Raw genomic sequence first — 16,269 nt, 5'->3', positions numbered from 1 at the left:
GGGTATTTTTGTCAAACAGGTGACCCTTCTCCATTCTTAGACATTTCTGAGATAAGGACAGGTGTCAGTCACCTCACTGAAGAGCCCTCTGCCTCTGAGGAGGTGCCAGAAGCACCTCCCTCTCCCCATCTCCCTGCCAAGTGCTCCCCTGCTTGGTGTCCTCTTTGTGTCATCACCCTTCTTCACTTCAAAGGAATTTCAGTGCATGTCTGAGTTTACAGAGTATGTGACAGGGCTCTGTGTGTTTGTAAACTAGCTCCAGATCCCACTGTAAGATGGGCCATCTCAAGATGGTGTCCGGTGGACTTCGCTCCCTGTCAGTGTCATTGTGGATTCTTGGAAATCTGGCCCTGAGTGGAGGTTGATGGAACTTTGGGAGTTGGGTACGGAATGGAGGGCCATTTGCTCACTGCTACAAAAGTCATAGCCCATCAGAGATGAGTGGTTGGCTGACTGCGTAGCGATGTTGGAGAAGCCACCCAGAAAACTAAACCCAAGCTTTATTGTGGGTAACAGGGAGGAGATGTCCCTTTACATGATTGACACGGCTGGAAAAAGAGGCAGACCTTGCTCCAGTCATGCTCCAAGAGTTAGCCCTGTCTCTTTGACCCAAAACCTTGTAAAAAGGGGAGATTATTTAACAGGTTCTACTTTCTTGGGTTTCTCACCACTAAAAATCCTTCCTAACATAAAGCCCCTCCCCTTGTTGCAACAAGGACTGGCTCTCTGGCCCCATGCTCAGTGGAAACAGCTGTCCATAGCAAGCAGAAACATTCGCTTACTGTGAGATTAAGCATTAACAATAGGATGGAAAATTAGAGGAGAGGAAAGGTTTCCATTCTATTTTTTTTTTTTTCTTAAAAAAAAATTAATGCCCTTCTGGGCTCTTTTGCTATTGGCTCCACTTCTGGACTCCCTGCTTCGTAGAGCCAGCTGGAGTATCTCCAAAGACCTGCGCCTGTAGACTTAAGCCATGTTTCAGAAATATGCTTCCCAGATTCTGCGTAAGCACGCAGGGGTTGATTTGGATGCTATCCTTGTAGCAGCCACACTCCATAATAGCAAAGAACCAGCTGCCGTCTTTGGGAAACCTGTCCAGGAAAAGCAGCCATCCAGAATTTCCGGGACAAATTCTCCTTTGAGATGGGTGAAGCCGGGAGCTGCCTAAGTTATGAATCACCAGGTCATCTGCAGCCTCGTCTGAGGCAGAGGCCTGAAGGCGGAGGGCAGAGCTGATAGAAGAGGATGAGGTCTCCTTGGAAAGGGTCCCCACCACCTTTGCCACAGTGGCTTTGCTTCCCGCTCCAGCTCTTGGATGTCTCATGGGGGACAAACGGGCTGGGGACTTTTAGGGGCCCAGAACTTTGGGTCAGAGCTCTCAGGCTGGCACAGAGGGGGTTAAGGCAGTGACCAGATAGCAGCCTTTGGCAGCAAAGCCCTCCTCAGCAGAAGGAAGGATATAGCTGTATGAACTGCCTGGTTAACAATGCCTCACATGTCCCCAGGGGCCCGCCTGCAAATAGATTTCATCTTGCTTTCTCTTGTACTTTTCAAAGCTTCCTGTTTTCTCACGGTCCTTTTGGACAGTTTACAGTCTCTCTCTCCCTCCCTCCCTCTCTCTCCCTTTGAGGAAAGGAACACCCTTCTTATTAAAAGAGAGAGAGAGAGAGAGAGAAGAATGTAAGGGAAGGGCAGTTGAGCAGAGGCCATTCTCCTCAGCTGCAGGCTTCAGCTCTTTGACCTTTTCTCTTAGAATAGGAAAACACAGGCTTCCTGGTGCATCTCAATCCTCAGGCTCAGATTAGGCTGGTTGGCACGAAGTGGCGTGCCTCTTCTTGGCTCTGTGGGCCTCTGGCCCAGGGCTGCCTGCTGCCATCACCCAGTCTCTGCACGCAGCTGACTTCTTGGTTTCGCTGGCTGTCCACATTGTCACTGCAGCTTATGGGAAGTGGCCTGAGGTGCCTCCAGGCCCTGGACAGGGAGAGAAGGGGCACGAGGAGGCCAGAATTTGGATGAGTGAACAGGGCACTGGCCAGCTGTTGAAAGGGCTGAGGATCGGGGAGCTGCATAAAGGGCTCTCCCAAAGGCTGCCATTCAGGATGAATTTTCTCTTTCCAACCACATTTCTCAGTGCTGGGTCAGGCACAACTCTTTCCATTTCTATATGCCTCAAGTGACCTGGCAAGTATTTACTCAAAGCATTCCTTACTTCATCCTCCCTTTAACATTTCCTCCAAATAATTTGGTTTAAAAAGCACTCTTATCTCTAAAGATCTTTCTATTTCTGCATGTAAAAGACTCTACTATGCACATGATAATGATAATAAGAGCTAATATTTATTGAGCTCTTACTATTTGGCAAGCCCTTTACATGAATTATCTCATTTGATCCTTACAACAACCTTCATAAGAAACTATTATTATCGCTGACATTTTGTAGAAGAGAAAATGGAGCAAGTTCTCTATCCTTCTGGGGTTTCACCATCACCTCTCTGCTCTATCTCAAAACCTAATGATCCGTGCAACCCACTTTTAACGGACAGTTCAAAACATTTGTTCCAATTTTCTATTAAATGTTGAGGTCCCCCTCCTTTTAAAAAGTAGGCATAAAAGTGGGTCTTGATGGAAAAGCTGAGATTTAATGTCAGAGGCACAGGAATACCCCTCATTAGAGCAATTGAGAGTTCAGGAGGGGCAGACTGGTTGAGATGACCACCTGCACCGTGAAATCTGAGACTTCACCATTCCAGTAGCTTCCTGTATCAACAGCTGCCCTAATTTAATCCCCGTAGGCCTTGGCAGGAGATGATTCAGCAAGTCTGGACTTGGGTAAGCTCTTAGCCTCACACCTCATGATTATAGGGGGGCCTTGACATAGACTGACTGCTTTTCCCAGGAGAAGAAACTAGCATTTTGGTGATCTCTCCCAACTCTTCTTCTTCCTTCCAGTCTACTTCCCCTTCTCTACTACAATGGTTCTTTTTGGAGCTTACGTTTCAAACCCCACCCAAGGGTGCCATCTTTAATTCACCCAGTTCACTTTCTCTGGCCTCTCTTCACGAGCAGTGACTGAGAGGTCTCTGAATTTCATAGACGTAAAATATCTTCAATACTCATCTCTTGTCATGTGAGGGTGGTCTGAGAAAGATGAAGAGGCCAGATATTCTGGATAAGGACCAAAGGGTTTTGTGGAAGGATCAGAAGTTGAAAGGAAGAAGCTAAGGGTGCCTACCACAGAGATGTGAATAGTGTCCAAGTACCTCGGGTCCTTATCCTTCTGTCACTAGGGATTTTGGTTTACAAACTAGTTGTGTACAGGGTTATATACATTTTAGTGGGGGAAAGGAAGAGATTTGGTGATGGCTGCTTTTTGGAATTTTTCTGTGGGGTAGTGATACTTTCCTGACTTGTTTGTTTATTCCCCCAACTAAATACTTAGATATTTATTAAGTGTTACTATATGGATTTCCCTGAGCTTGGTACTGAGGTTGGCCACAAAGAAAAGAATGGTAGCCCTTGCATTTCAGAAGATAACCTAGGGCTCCTTTTAGTGCCCCAAACATCTTTCATAGTTGACACACCTTCATCCAACCCTGCAAAAGCTTTCCATTGGTCGGACCAATAGGCTACCATAAACCATGAAGTATCCTTACACTGATATATAAAAAATAAATTTTACCAACAGCACAAAAATAAGTGTCCTCTACCGATCACCCTCAGATAATACAGCTGACCAGACATGCCCTACAGTGGACCTTCCCCAAAGCCATATGCTTTGAGTTCAGGGGACAATATCATTTTAATGTCCTGATATCCTTATGTACCATTAAAAATGTCCCATGATGTTCAGGAGTGAATGAATTGAGTCAGAAAAACATAACAGTGGAAAAATACACACTGGGCTATGTTAAAGGATCATAAAATGTGGCTTGTCCAAAGCTAAGGAAGAATGTGGAAATTACTTACCAGTAGCCATTCTGATGTACGCACACCTCTCTGTGTGTTGGGGTAGGAGTGGGGTGGGGAAGGGGAAGGGGAGATGGGACCTTGGGGCAGGTGAACTGCATGATCCGTCTGACCTCCAAGTGGCAGTAGCTGTGGCAACAACAAATGGTTGGTCATTATCACAAATGTCATCACTATGTTGCCTATAGTTTAAGGTTGAACAGAGTGCCTGAAAATACTTAATGAAGAAGAATTATTCTGTATCAAAACAAAAACAAAAACAAATGGCACCCTATACATTCTTCAAGGTTAGGTTAAAATTCCATCTCCTTTATAAAAACCCTTTCATCAGACAAGTCCAGTTTCTAATACCTTAGCAATTAGAGATAATAACTAAAAGTAGAAGCTCCCCCTTTATAGGAGTCAAATACAGAAGGCACCCATCTCTTCAGTCCTGTCCGGCTTAAACTACCATGAGACCCATCCAAGCTTGGACGATTGCAGTAGTCTAATTTTGCAGCCTCCAGCTCCTCTCCTCCCACGTGTCTTGTGCTTAACCACCCAGGGCTTGTGCTGTTTTCAGATCTTTTGCTGCAACCTCACTCCAAATAATCCGGAAACATCCCACAAACCAAATGAGATATACTTTTACTAAAACGACTCATGACTGGGAATACGTAATGTAGAATCTCTAGATTCGAATCTTTTTTCTCCCTTAGCCAGGATGGGGATAAGCTAAGCTAAGCTAATAAGTAGTGCTCTACCAGAACTTCCACACAAGGGCAAAGCTGAGACACAGACGGATTCACCTTACTAAATCGTCTCTATTGAGAATAAAAGAAAGCAAGTATCCATCCCACACATAGGGCTTCTCCCCAGGACATTAAAGTTAGACCAACACTCTCAGCCTTTTCCCTCTTGGGTCACCTTTTCCAAATGAATGTGGTGTGCAGGTGCTCTGAATACCGAGTGTGGGACACAGTATGCCAAATTCATTCTTGCCAGTAAGGAAGTAAAAAGGGAAAAAAGTACTTAAAACCCCCAAATATGAATCATTTAAAAATACAGAACCAATTATTCATTATCCATGTGTGGATTATCTGTGACAAAGTTGTCATCCCAGCTGGCTGCCTCTTACCTCCCAAGGTCACTGTTAGGTCTACCCATTCTTCCAGGGCCAGCTTAACTCTCACCTCCAAGGCCACCTGACGGAAACAGTGCCTTCGTTAATAAATGTTCAATCCAGAATCCCCAACAGTGTCCCTGATATATCTCTCCATGAGAAAGGAAAACTGGTGTCAGCCTCAGGGGACACTGTACCCTGAGTCCTCTCTCCAAGCCATCTCTCCCCCCATCTCGCTGCCCTCACGACATGGGCCTCTGGGGTTGGGGAGTGAAGGGAGATGTCCTTCTTTAACACTGTAGCCTTAGCACAGACAGAAAACCCTTCTTTCTGTTCTTCCCAGCACAGCCAGGGGAGGGATGGATTCTCCAAACCCTGCTCTGCTAGAGCTTGCGGACAAGGAAAGGAAGGAAAGCACCCAGAGCAGCAGATTTTGTTTTCCACCTTCTGCATCTGCATGAATTGCCTTCAAAAAGGCAGTTCAGTTCTTTCAAAAGAAGTTGGAGAACCACTGTTCCGATCCATCATGTATCTGCACTTTGTTGGAAACATAAATGACAAAACGACAGAAAGAAACAAATAAAACATGTTTACTTTTTTATAGCTGAGATAATATTTGCAGTACTTCAGATCTCTGCCTACAGAGAAGACACATTCCTTCCTTTAGATCTCTTTGTTCCTTCTAATTTTGACAGCCATCCCCAAAATAAGCAAATTAAAAAATTAGAAACGCATCGCACGATACAGTCTAACAAAAGGGTTATATTGAGGGGACACCAGATGGTGTGGGGTGGACTCTGGTGTCTAGTGGCCTGAGTTCCTTATCCCAGCTCCAGTACCTGTTAGATGTGTGCCTTGGCCAAGTGCCTTAATCCCTCAGTTTGTCCATCTGTAAAATGAGGGTGATAACAGCACCCATCTCATGGGATTGATGTGAGAATTAAATGTGATACTCCGCGGCATTTGGACAGTATCTTCCATGTTATAATGCTCCATAAATACTAAACAAGTAATCACACACTTACTATTAAAGTGAAGCACACTTTGAGCCACTGCTTTTCAGGTCAGCCTTTCTCCTTTTCCACAGCTTGCATTCAAAAGAAGCTGTAATAGGTTTGCAAGTTTTGCCTTGTGTTTAAAAATCCCTGTGTAATAGGAACACTATCTCATGAGTCCATCTCTACCGGCCCCACCTCTGAGCCTGGACACAATCCAGGCCCTCCCTGATGTCACTGGGGACATTTCACTTGGAGGCCGCTTAAAATGACAAGACCCGAACAAGGTAGAAGTACATCCATCCTCACACGGGCCCGGGTGGGGGTTCATCTGGGCAGGGCCCACCACCGCAACTAACCTGTCTTATCCTCATCATTGTTTCTGACAGCTGTGTGGGAAGGAATTCAACCGGATGCACAACCTAATGGGCCACATGCACCTGCACTCCGACAGCAAACCCTTCAAGTGTCTCTACTGTCCGAGCAAATTCACCCTAAAGGGGAACCTGACACGCCACATGAAAGTCAAGCATGGGGTCATGGAGCGGGGCCTCCATTCTCAAGGTAATCACTCTTCCAGGAAGCACCCAAGGCTGCTGAGGCCAGTGGATAACAAAGTGGAGCTGAACTTGTTTTAGGGGGCTTTACTTTGGGGGGCAATTCCTATCACTGAAAAGGGATTATAATTTTCAAGACCATAGCAGAGGAGAAGGAAGAGGCTTATAATATTACTATAACAAATACAATAGTAACATCTGAAGGCAGTACGTAAAAGTGAATTATAGAGGAGAAATTGGACTATCAGAATGATGCTAGTCAGTACTGTTGTTAGTTTTTGCTCCAGACACCACATCAGGTGCCTTGTCTCCTTTAATCTTTAAACAACTCAAGGTGAGAGGAACTTCTATTACCCCCATTTTACAGATGGGGTAACTGAGGCTTCAAGATACTGATTTGCCCAAAGCTGCTCAACTCACAAGTGGCAGAATCAAGATTTGAACAGAGACCTTTCTGTCCCTAAAGACTTTACTGGATCCTTTTCCTCACACTGCTGTTAAAGGATGTGATTTTTCTTTCCTCTCTAAAAAACAGGACTGTAAGCTCTGCATTAGCAGAAGTGTGTCTCTAGCAGGCTAGGTCTCCTCGTGTTCACAACCAGATGCACCCAGGGACAGTTTTCCTGCTTGGTAGGGCTAATGGGCCCAAATGCAGAGCCGGGGCCTCCGCCTCCCCACTGAGTCCTCACTGAACTGATAAACAGTTCCTGCCTCTTTCATTTTCTCAGTCCCAGGGCCTTTGGCCGTGAAGAGTTTATGTTCCTGATCCACTAAATTCAGCATGTTGCCCTTTAGTTACTTCATCCAGTGGTCCTTTAACAAACAGAAATGCACCTCTATCCCGAACAGCACGCTACGTGCTGCCGAAGAGACCAGAGAAGTGAGACCATCTTTGCTCCCTGGAAGGTCTATGTGTGGGGAGAGCAGACACATGTATATGTAACAAAAAAATCCTATGAACTGCTGTTTTCTGATACTGGTGTGACTAAAGCACAGGGCTGTGCACTTTAGAAATACTATTGTTTGTGGCCACAATTTCACAAAATAGCCTGTGTTATTCCCCTGTTATATAAGAGGAGACCAAGACCAAGAGGCGTTATAAAGTTTTCGATGTCAAACACCAAGTCTGAAGGCAGAACTGGGATTCCAACTCCAGAATTTCTGAATGAAGCTGGTGCTCACTACACTAGGTGAACACATGGGGTGATTGGTTCCTGTTGGCCGCTTCTCCTACCCTTCTCAGAGAGGTGGTCAAATAGGCACACGTATTCATAAATACAATATACACACATACCCACAGCATGAAACAGAATGATTGTAGTTTTCCTATTTTTCACAGTACCCACTGAGCTTACACTGCTCCTGAGTGACAGGGAGCTGTGGTGATCACAAAACAAAGCCTAGAGTTTATGCAAAAGCTCTGAAAAAATTGTAGTTAAAAAACAAAAGCAGTTTTCTTTCCCTGAGATTGGTTTTCGCCTGAATTATTCTTTGCAGCTCTAGTTGCCTCAGCCAATTTTCAACATAGGCCTGGATTTTTCCGGAATAGATGAAGTTTGTTCAATCATTGGGGTTGGGGACAGAAGGCAATGAGGAGACAGTCCTCCATTTGAAAGCCTAACCTGGTCACTGTGTCTTACGCCATATGGGGGCTCAAATCCTAAAAGGCACTTAACGACTCTGTCATTCTTTTGGGAAAATAAAGAGCATCACTATATATCAGAGAGATGCCTTGAAAGTTAACAAGCTTTCAACAATTTAAATGTTTTCATCTACAAAAGGTGTTAGCACTTTTTCACTCTAGTGTTTGAAATGGCTCAAAAATCATGACTCAGATTAAAAAGATCCTCCCCGTGCCCCTTATATGATTAAAGCTAAAGACAGCTTCATTGCCTGACAATATCATAAGGCAGGCTGAGTTGGACGTCTGCCTCTTTTATGTGCCCCCACCCTGGAAGCCTGATTGTCCCCACCTCCTCCTCAGAGCCTGACTTCTGGCTCACCAGGAGCAGAGACCTTCAAGATCAAATCAGGTGTAGTGTTACCATGTGTTTGTTGGCTCCTGAAAGTCCCTCCCTGCAGGGCCCTCAAACTGAAACTAAAAGTGAGACCCTTTTGCATTATTGTGCCCAACCGCAGGGATACTCGTGGTTAGACACAGGGGTTTTGGATCTCTCTGTGCCCTCTCTGTCTCTGCTTAGGGGCCCGGTTATGGAGTGGCTTCCTTGGCCCCAAATGGTATACATATTTTTTTCAAGATGAAAATACATTTGTTATGGTTTTACTTTTTTCTTATGGTAAAATATATGCTCACTGAAAATAATAAGAAATATATTAGAAGTGAAAAGAAAAATGTCAGAATCACCTAGTGTTTGAGATTTTGACATAAATTCTTTTAGATATTTTTTGATAAAGATAGATAAAATTGGGACTACACTATAAATATATATGATAAATACATGTTTTTTACTAAAATATACAGAATACCTTTTTATGGCTATCAGTAGGTCTCTACATCTTCTACTCGGGGTTCATTGTATTATTTATCTAAACAAACCTCTATCATTTCAGTTTCACTGCAAAAAAAAATGTGATGAGCATGCTTATACACTTTGTGCACCTGTCTGACTATTTTCATAGTTTAAATTCTCAATGGTATAATTGCTCAGTCAGAGCTAGGCTTATTTTAAGCTTTTGGTACATGTTGCCAAATTTACCTTAAAGGAGTTATGCTCACGTAAACTACATCTGTGACAAGGCCCATCTCTCCACAGCCTTACTGGGAATTTATTTTAATTTTTAAAAATTTTTAATTTTAATTTAATTTAATTTTTTTTTAACTAGGCTCCATAAACAGCGTGGGGCTTGAATTCACGACCCTGAGATCAACACCTGAGCTGAAATCAAGAGTCGGATGCTTAACCGACTGAGAGCCACCCAGGCGCCCCTGGGAATTTATTTTTAAAATGTAACATCAAACTATATTAAATGGCCCTGGGTATCACCCAATGTCCCATTCTCACGGCTTTTCCTGGGGCCTGAATGTTGCTTTTGCTCTCACAGGTTTTGGAAGGGGGAGAATTGCCCTGGCCCAGACCGCGGGAGTGCTCAGGAGTCTGGAGCAGGATGAGCCCTTTGACCTTTCCCAGAAGCGTGGGGCAAAGGGGCCAGTGTTCCAGTCAGATGGGGAGAGCGCCCGGGGCAGCTCCTGCCATGAGGAAGAGGAGGAGGACAACAGCTTTGAAGTGGGGCGAGACAGCCCGGGCCTGGCCCCGCAGAACAGGCAGCCCCTCACACCCCACGATCTACGCACCCAGCCTGAGCAGGCTCCCACGGCACTCGAAGACACCTGTGAGGAAGAGGAGGAGGAGGAGGAGGAAGAGGAGGAGGAGGACAAGCCCAAAGGAGAGCACGCGGAGAGGAGCAAGGACAGCCTCGGGGCAGAGGGCAGCCAAGAGAGAGAATTTGCCTGTAGAGAAGAGTGTCTCCGCCTCAGGGCTCTGCAGAGTGCCCGGCGGGGCCCCTCCTTTTCCGATTACTTGTACTTCAAGCACAGAGATGAGAGTTTAAAAGAATTACTGGAGAGGAAAATGGAAAAACAAGCAGTGCTTTTAGGTATCTAAGTGGACAGTTTTAAAATTGCATTTGGAAAATGGGAATTAGGCAGTTCAAATATAGCTTTCTGCATGAGCTGTCATTTGCTGGAGACTGGCGAATGGTGCAAATCTTTACAAATGGCTCAGATTAAATGAGCAGGGATTTGTCCTCAGTAATGTAAACGCTTCTCAGGTCATTCCGTGGGCCCTTGATTTCTAACACACGTGCAGGGTCCTCTTCAGTGCTATTTTACGCATCTCCAGTATAACAGACTGTACATATTCCAGATACCTAATTGTAAGCTGATGCTGAGGTGCTTTTAGAAATTCTATTTTCCTTTGACTAATATGCAATACATGGTAAACTTCTTTTTAGTTGCAAAAATATGGTGCTTGACATGTTACCTTATTAATGATGATTTAGTTGCATGTGTGGAAGTTATATTTTTCCAGGTAGATGAAAACATTAGTAGTTGTATATATGAAAATCACCTTTATTAAATAATCCAACATACCAGAAACGACAAGGAGAGTGAGGTATTGAAGAGGATGTTCTCAAGTAGTTGCTGCAAATATAAGAGAGAAATTCAAGAAAATATGAATAATTTTAATTAATGAAAAACCAGCAGTACTTAGATTCCTGCCTGGGTCTGCCTTCATCTGCATCAGCTCCCTTCATCAGATGTGGCACTTGGAGCGTATTTTCAGATGGCCCCAAAGTGGTCAGCGTCTGCAGGCTAACCCCTTGTGTCCTGAGCAGAGCTCCTTCCTTGGTGACCTTGCTCTGAGGCCCTGTGCCCCATAAAGTAGCTGCAGGAGGAATTGTCGCCTTATGAGCAGCGGCTTTCCCCTCAGTGCTGGAGCTAGGGGTGTGGGGAGGAAGTCTTGCAATCTAAGTGCTGCTTATTTAGAATATTAGAATACCCATGAGCTAATTACTGGTAAGGGCAGTTCTGGACTGTGTTCTCAATGCTGCCTGCACATTAGAATCATCTAGAGGAAATTGAAAAAAAAAATACCAATGCTGAGGCCTCAACCTCTGAGATTGTGATTTAATTTGGTCTAGAGTGGAGGCCCAACTTTGGTATTTTTTAAAAGGTTCCTCCAGATGATTCTTCTGTGCAGCCGGGATTGAGAAAAACTGACTCGGCTAATATGGTGGCTCCCAAGACCCCCTCCCTTGGAATCCATAAATACGTGTTTCTGGCTTCAGACTCATTAAACTATAGAGCAGGGGACCTTGAAATCATACTGCTGACTTAGAGCTTCTTACTTGTTCTGTGAGACCCTCACAAGGACACAAACACATGCACACATGTGCACACACACACTCTCTTTCACACACACACACACTGTATAAACACACATTCCTTGTACTGGAAGATGATGCCTGTGATGTTTATGGTCACTTAATATGTTTAAAAATACATAGCCAGCCTACAGTGACTCATTATTTCTTCCTAGATGCTTGAATCATGATTCTAGTGAGTGGTGATGACTGTCATGGGTGAGTCGAACCCAGCTGTAGGCGCTCCTTAGGCACGGGTGCCAAGTAAAGCGGTGCTCACGGGATGTCGCAGACCTGTGACTGACCATAAGCAGTGACCCTCTGGTACTGTGTCTATGTTTATGTAAAAACTGCCTCTTGGTTGGTAGTTTCAACTCTTATTTGTAGAGCTAGGTACTGTTTATCGTGTTGCTTTCTCTCCTCTTGAAGTTCCAGTATATTTCTTGAGAAGCCCTGGCCCATCTCTGACTGCTGGATGCCCGCTTTTTCTCTTGGCCAAGGTGCTTCCCCCTGAGCCTCACCGACTTCTAATCATCCCCCTGTGGGCTTTGTCAATCCCTGACACATTTCTCCTGCCCCCTCGCCTAAAGTTCTTTCTTTCAGCCTTGCCACCCCTGCAAATGCCAAAGCTGTTTGGGTTTCCTACCACCATCAGTGTCCTGAGGTCAGGCTCCTGCAAAGGGGATGCTGAAGGGAATAGAGTGGGTTTCTGTGGGTACAAGCACAACTCTATGCCGGGAAACTGTACCAAGTCCTCAGAGAGGCAAATTGCCTTCCATTCATTATTGATATAGCTCAGTAGTGCCTCCGATAAAATCATGCAGGAGGCTGGCAGCATGGTCTGTGAGGCCTCCAGCTCTCGGGGTCCTGTTACAAGTTCATTCTTTCAGAAGCCTATAGTAGTTGAAGACATAGGTTCTGGGTATGCCTTGCTGGAACCAGGAAATCTAGAATAGCAAGCTCTAGTCTTTTCCCACCAAATGAATCACGTGGGAATGTTTGAGGATCAAGTTCATGTTGAGTTGGAGAGAGTATGTTCTAGAATGATGGTTTCCAAATTGTGGATCGAGGAGCCAGAGGTCCCTCCTAGGCCCCTCCAAAGCTGCTAGGGGAGAAGGAGAAACTCTCAGCTCACACCCACGTCACTCAAAGTGGCTCACATTTCATCTGTTTTTCGTGTTAGCCTTCCAAGTAAAATTTCATTTTGACGGAGAAAAAGATGTCTAAGAAAAGTAATTTAAAAAGTGTTAGGAAATGTATTATAAAGCCTGTTTTTAGTTCTTGACTCTGGGTGTGAGAGACTTAATTAGATCTAGCCTGATGGTAAATATACACTGAATTTGTGAGAATTAAGGCTTAAGTCATGGTTTTTTATGTTGTTGAGTGACAAACACCCTGATTTGCCTGGACCAACCCTGGTTTATACCAGGATAATTACGAAGAGTATCACCTCAACTCTCAAAAGTATCCCAGTTTGGGTGATAAATTATATGGACACCTATGCGTAAGTGTGGAGCTAAGGGAAGGGCTGGCCAACCTTGCCTACTGGACTAATTAACAAGAATGAAAACCTGAAGGACAGCCCATGGAGATCACCCTGAGAGAAGTAAGGGGTAAAACCATCCAAGGTTATCAGCACTCTAAGGGCTAGGGCAGCATAACATTCGCCTTCTTGTGACATTCTGAAAAACGTCACTACCAAATGCTTTCCAGGCTTTTGACCACTGTCACTCTGAAATAGCCAACTGACCAGACAAGTGGCATATTTTTCTTTTATCCCTTTATTCAGGCCTATGATTACTTCCCTCTTTCTGCTTTCTAATTCCTCTTTAATTCTTTCTTTTTAAAAAATTTGACTCCTCATTGGCCATGAGACTGAGGCTGACCTTTCATAACCCCACAAGGGTAACTGGTATATTTGTATATGAGTAGCTGCATGAGAAAGTCCAGTGTGCATACTATATTTATTAAGCCCTAAAGGCATTTAATAAAATAATAACATCACGTTTTGAATCATGATCTTTGTCTGCTTTGCTGGAACAAAATGTAACAGAGCTAACATTTAAAATCCTTTGCATATTTGGACAACATTACACCAAATGTTGATTTTGTACAGAATTCTGGCTTGCTATTTAAATACTAAAACTCCAAGTATGTAGTAACCTAAGTTGTGAATATCGCTTTCTGCTTCGGTGAAAAAGCAGTTTACCTGAAAATAGCATGTAACCTATGTTTTGTTAATTTAAGCAAATAAAGACATGTTGAAAAGGCTGAGTTGATTATTTATAAATACCTGAAATTTTGCAAGGAAACTGCCATTGTCAGTGTCTCACTCCTGCCCTCATCCCTTCTGCCAGGGTGGTTCCCTCTGGGGCTTCAACCCCTGGGAGATAGATGTTGGATTCTCCCTCCCTCAAGGCTTCAGAAAGGATTCCTGAACCTCAGACCATCTGCATCCTCATCCTCTTTTTCTTTCCCATTCAGAAAAACTAGTTCTGGAAGGGTGTCACAAGGAAGTGGGAAGTGAGCAGCAAGATTGCCTTATTCTGCATCAAGTTCTTTGTAGGATAAAGTTGAACCAAGAGGCCATGTACTATACTGGGCATGAGCATAGGTTCTGGTGTCTGCTTCCTGGGTTCAAAGCCCAACTCTCCTACTTGCAATCTTTGGGACCTGTGACCAGTTTGTGAACCTCTTTGTGCCTCTGTTTCCTTACCTGTAAAATGAGATTAGAACCTTCCTCACCAAGTTGTTTGTAGGTTAAATGAGTTAATATATGCAAGACACTTGAAAAGTGCCTGGCTCACGGTGCATGCTCTGTAAGAATTTGCCGTTATTATCACCAACAAAGTGGCCAGAAGACAGAACACCCAGCTCTCCCTTCTCAGCTCACAAAGCTGTGTCAACATGGAAAGTCGCCATTTCTGAGAGGTGTTCCCTTTTGAATATCATACACTGTGCTAAGCCAAGCAAGGTGCCAGGTTATCACACACTTGATTTTATTCAAACCTCACACAACCCTGAGAGGCAAATGTTGTAATTTCTATTCTACTAATGAAGAAATGGGGGTTCAGCAGAGTGAAATAAGTTGCTCAAAATGACCTAGTTAGCAAGTTCCTCATTTGCTGCCAAAGCATGTACCAGGTTGGTTTCTTTGGAAGTAGATGATAAGACAAATCTGGGTAAAAGATATTTAATAGGGATTAGCACCAGTGAAAAGAAAGGGGAGGAAAGAAGGCTGAGTAAAGAGAGAGGACAAACTGTGATACAGGCCTGACCAAGCCTTACTCAACATAGCAGGTGCCTCACAGCAAGGATTGCCCATCAGAGTTGTGCCATGTTGAGCAGAGATGCCCGGGTAGTTGCACACTCCCCCCCGACCCTGCTCAGTCACCAGGTGTGGGCTGTCCTGGAAAGGGCACGACCTCAGGACAGTGTGACTCTGTAGCAGGCACAGATGCTGAAGGAGCCGGTGGCTAGAGGCCGTCTACTGACTAACAGCTCGATGTAAGCCCTTCCTTGAAGAGACACTGTTTGACTCATCCCTCTGTCTATGACAGTCCACCCCTTACATTACTCCAGTCCACTTGTTCACGTACATTCATGGAGCATCTCTTCCAGGATACCAGTGGGCCTCTCTTTCTAAGGAAAATTAGAAGAGGAAGATGAGTGAGATAAACTTTAGCCCCCACTGCTGTAATTAGTCTAGGAGACTCAGCTGATACTCATCTTCTCCTTCCCCCATTACCAGCCTGGATCCCTGTCACTGTCAGATACCACCTCTGCCAGTCTCAGTGGCTTTTCAAGTAGTGTGACCCAGAGTCTCATCCTCAAGCGGTCTGAGCCCAGACCACCATGTTGCTATGGACTACACATTTGTGTCCTCCCACCTCAAATTTATATGTTGAAGCCCTTACCCCTAGTGTGACGGTATTTGGAGGTAGGGTCTTTGGGAGGTAATTAGATTTAGATGAAGTCATGAACATGGAGGGCCCTCCATGATGGGATTAGTGCCCTCACAAGAAAAGGAGAAAACCAGGGCTCTCTCTTTCTTCACCATGTGAGGACACAGCAAGAAGGCAAACCAGGAAGTGGGCCCTCGCCAGATACAGAACCTGCCAACACCTTGATCTTGAAATTCCCAACCTCCAGAACTGTGAGAAATAAATGTGTATTGCTTAAGTTACCCAGTCTATGATATTTTGTTATAGCTGCCCAAGTGGACTAAGACACATGTCCTTTTCCCAATAAGGTTTCTGTATTTGTTCATTTGTAGTCACAAGTGGGAAAGGAAGTACCAAAAGAAACCCAAAGGGGTTACCTCGGTTCCATGTGTATTCCTCCATGACACATTGTAACAATAGCCTTCTCCCTCCTGATGATTGGGTTGATTACCTCTGCCAAAATGGTGACTCCATTCTTTGTCCGCTGGTCGCCGGAGAGAAGGAACAAAAAATGCCCAGCTGGCAGCTGTAGCTTCTAATTCAATGGTACCCTTGCTATATCCCTAGGTGGAAGTTGTCTCCCTTTTAGAGGATGAGAATTTCTAACCCTGCAGAACCCAGAGATACAGGGATGAGAAGTATAACTCTGTGTTACTGTGAGTGTTGACAAGGGGGTCCACTCCTGTCTCTACCCTTGGAAGTATGGGTCTGTTCCTATGACAAAAAAACCACTGGATCTTCAAGATGGAAAGGACTCAAGATAGTCAACTTCTCACTAAGTGATTGATTGATCTTCCTGAGCAATGGTGCCATATTGGAAG

At 44.5% G+C, this 16,269-nt stretch overlaps 1 protein-coding gene across 10 annotated transcripts in view; it reads left to right on the top strand.

Annotated features, from left to right (window-relative positions):
* The window catches only part of ZNF366 (zinc finger protein 366), a 69,448-nt gene extending 55,674 nt beyond the window's left edge, over positions 1-13,774 (top strand). For all 10 annotated transcript variants that reach the window (XM_011227608.3, XM_019801879.2, XM_034656338.1 and 7 more), the window contains 2 exons: positions 6,453-6,627; positions 9,684-13,774. In XM_011227608.3, the coding sequence (XP_011225910.1) occupies positions 6,453-6,627; positions 9,684-10,243 (735 nt within the window). In that variant the 3' untranslated portion in view covers positions 10,244-13,774. The remainder of the gene's footprint in view (positions 1-6,452; positions 6,628-9,683) is intronic.
* The last annotated feature ends 2,495 nt before the right edge of the window (positions 13,775-16,269 follow it).

Source organism: Ailuropoda melanoleuca, chromosome 3 (genome assembly GCF_002007445.2).
Source record: "Ailuropoda melanoleuca isolate Jingjing chromosome 3, ASM200744v2, whole genome shotgun sequence".
NCBI lineage: Eukaryota > Metazoa > Chordata > Mammalia > Carnivora > Ursidae > Ailuropoda > Ailuropoda melanoleuca.
Note: the sequence above shows the minus strand (reverse complement) of the source record. Positions and strands in the feature narration are given on the sequence as shown.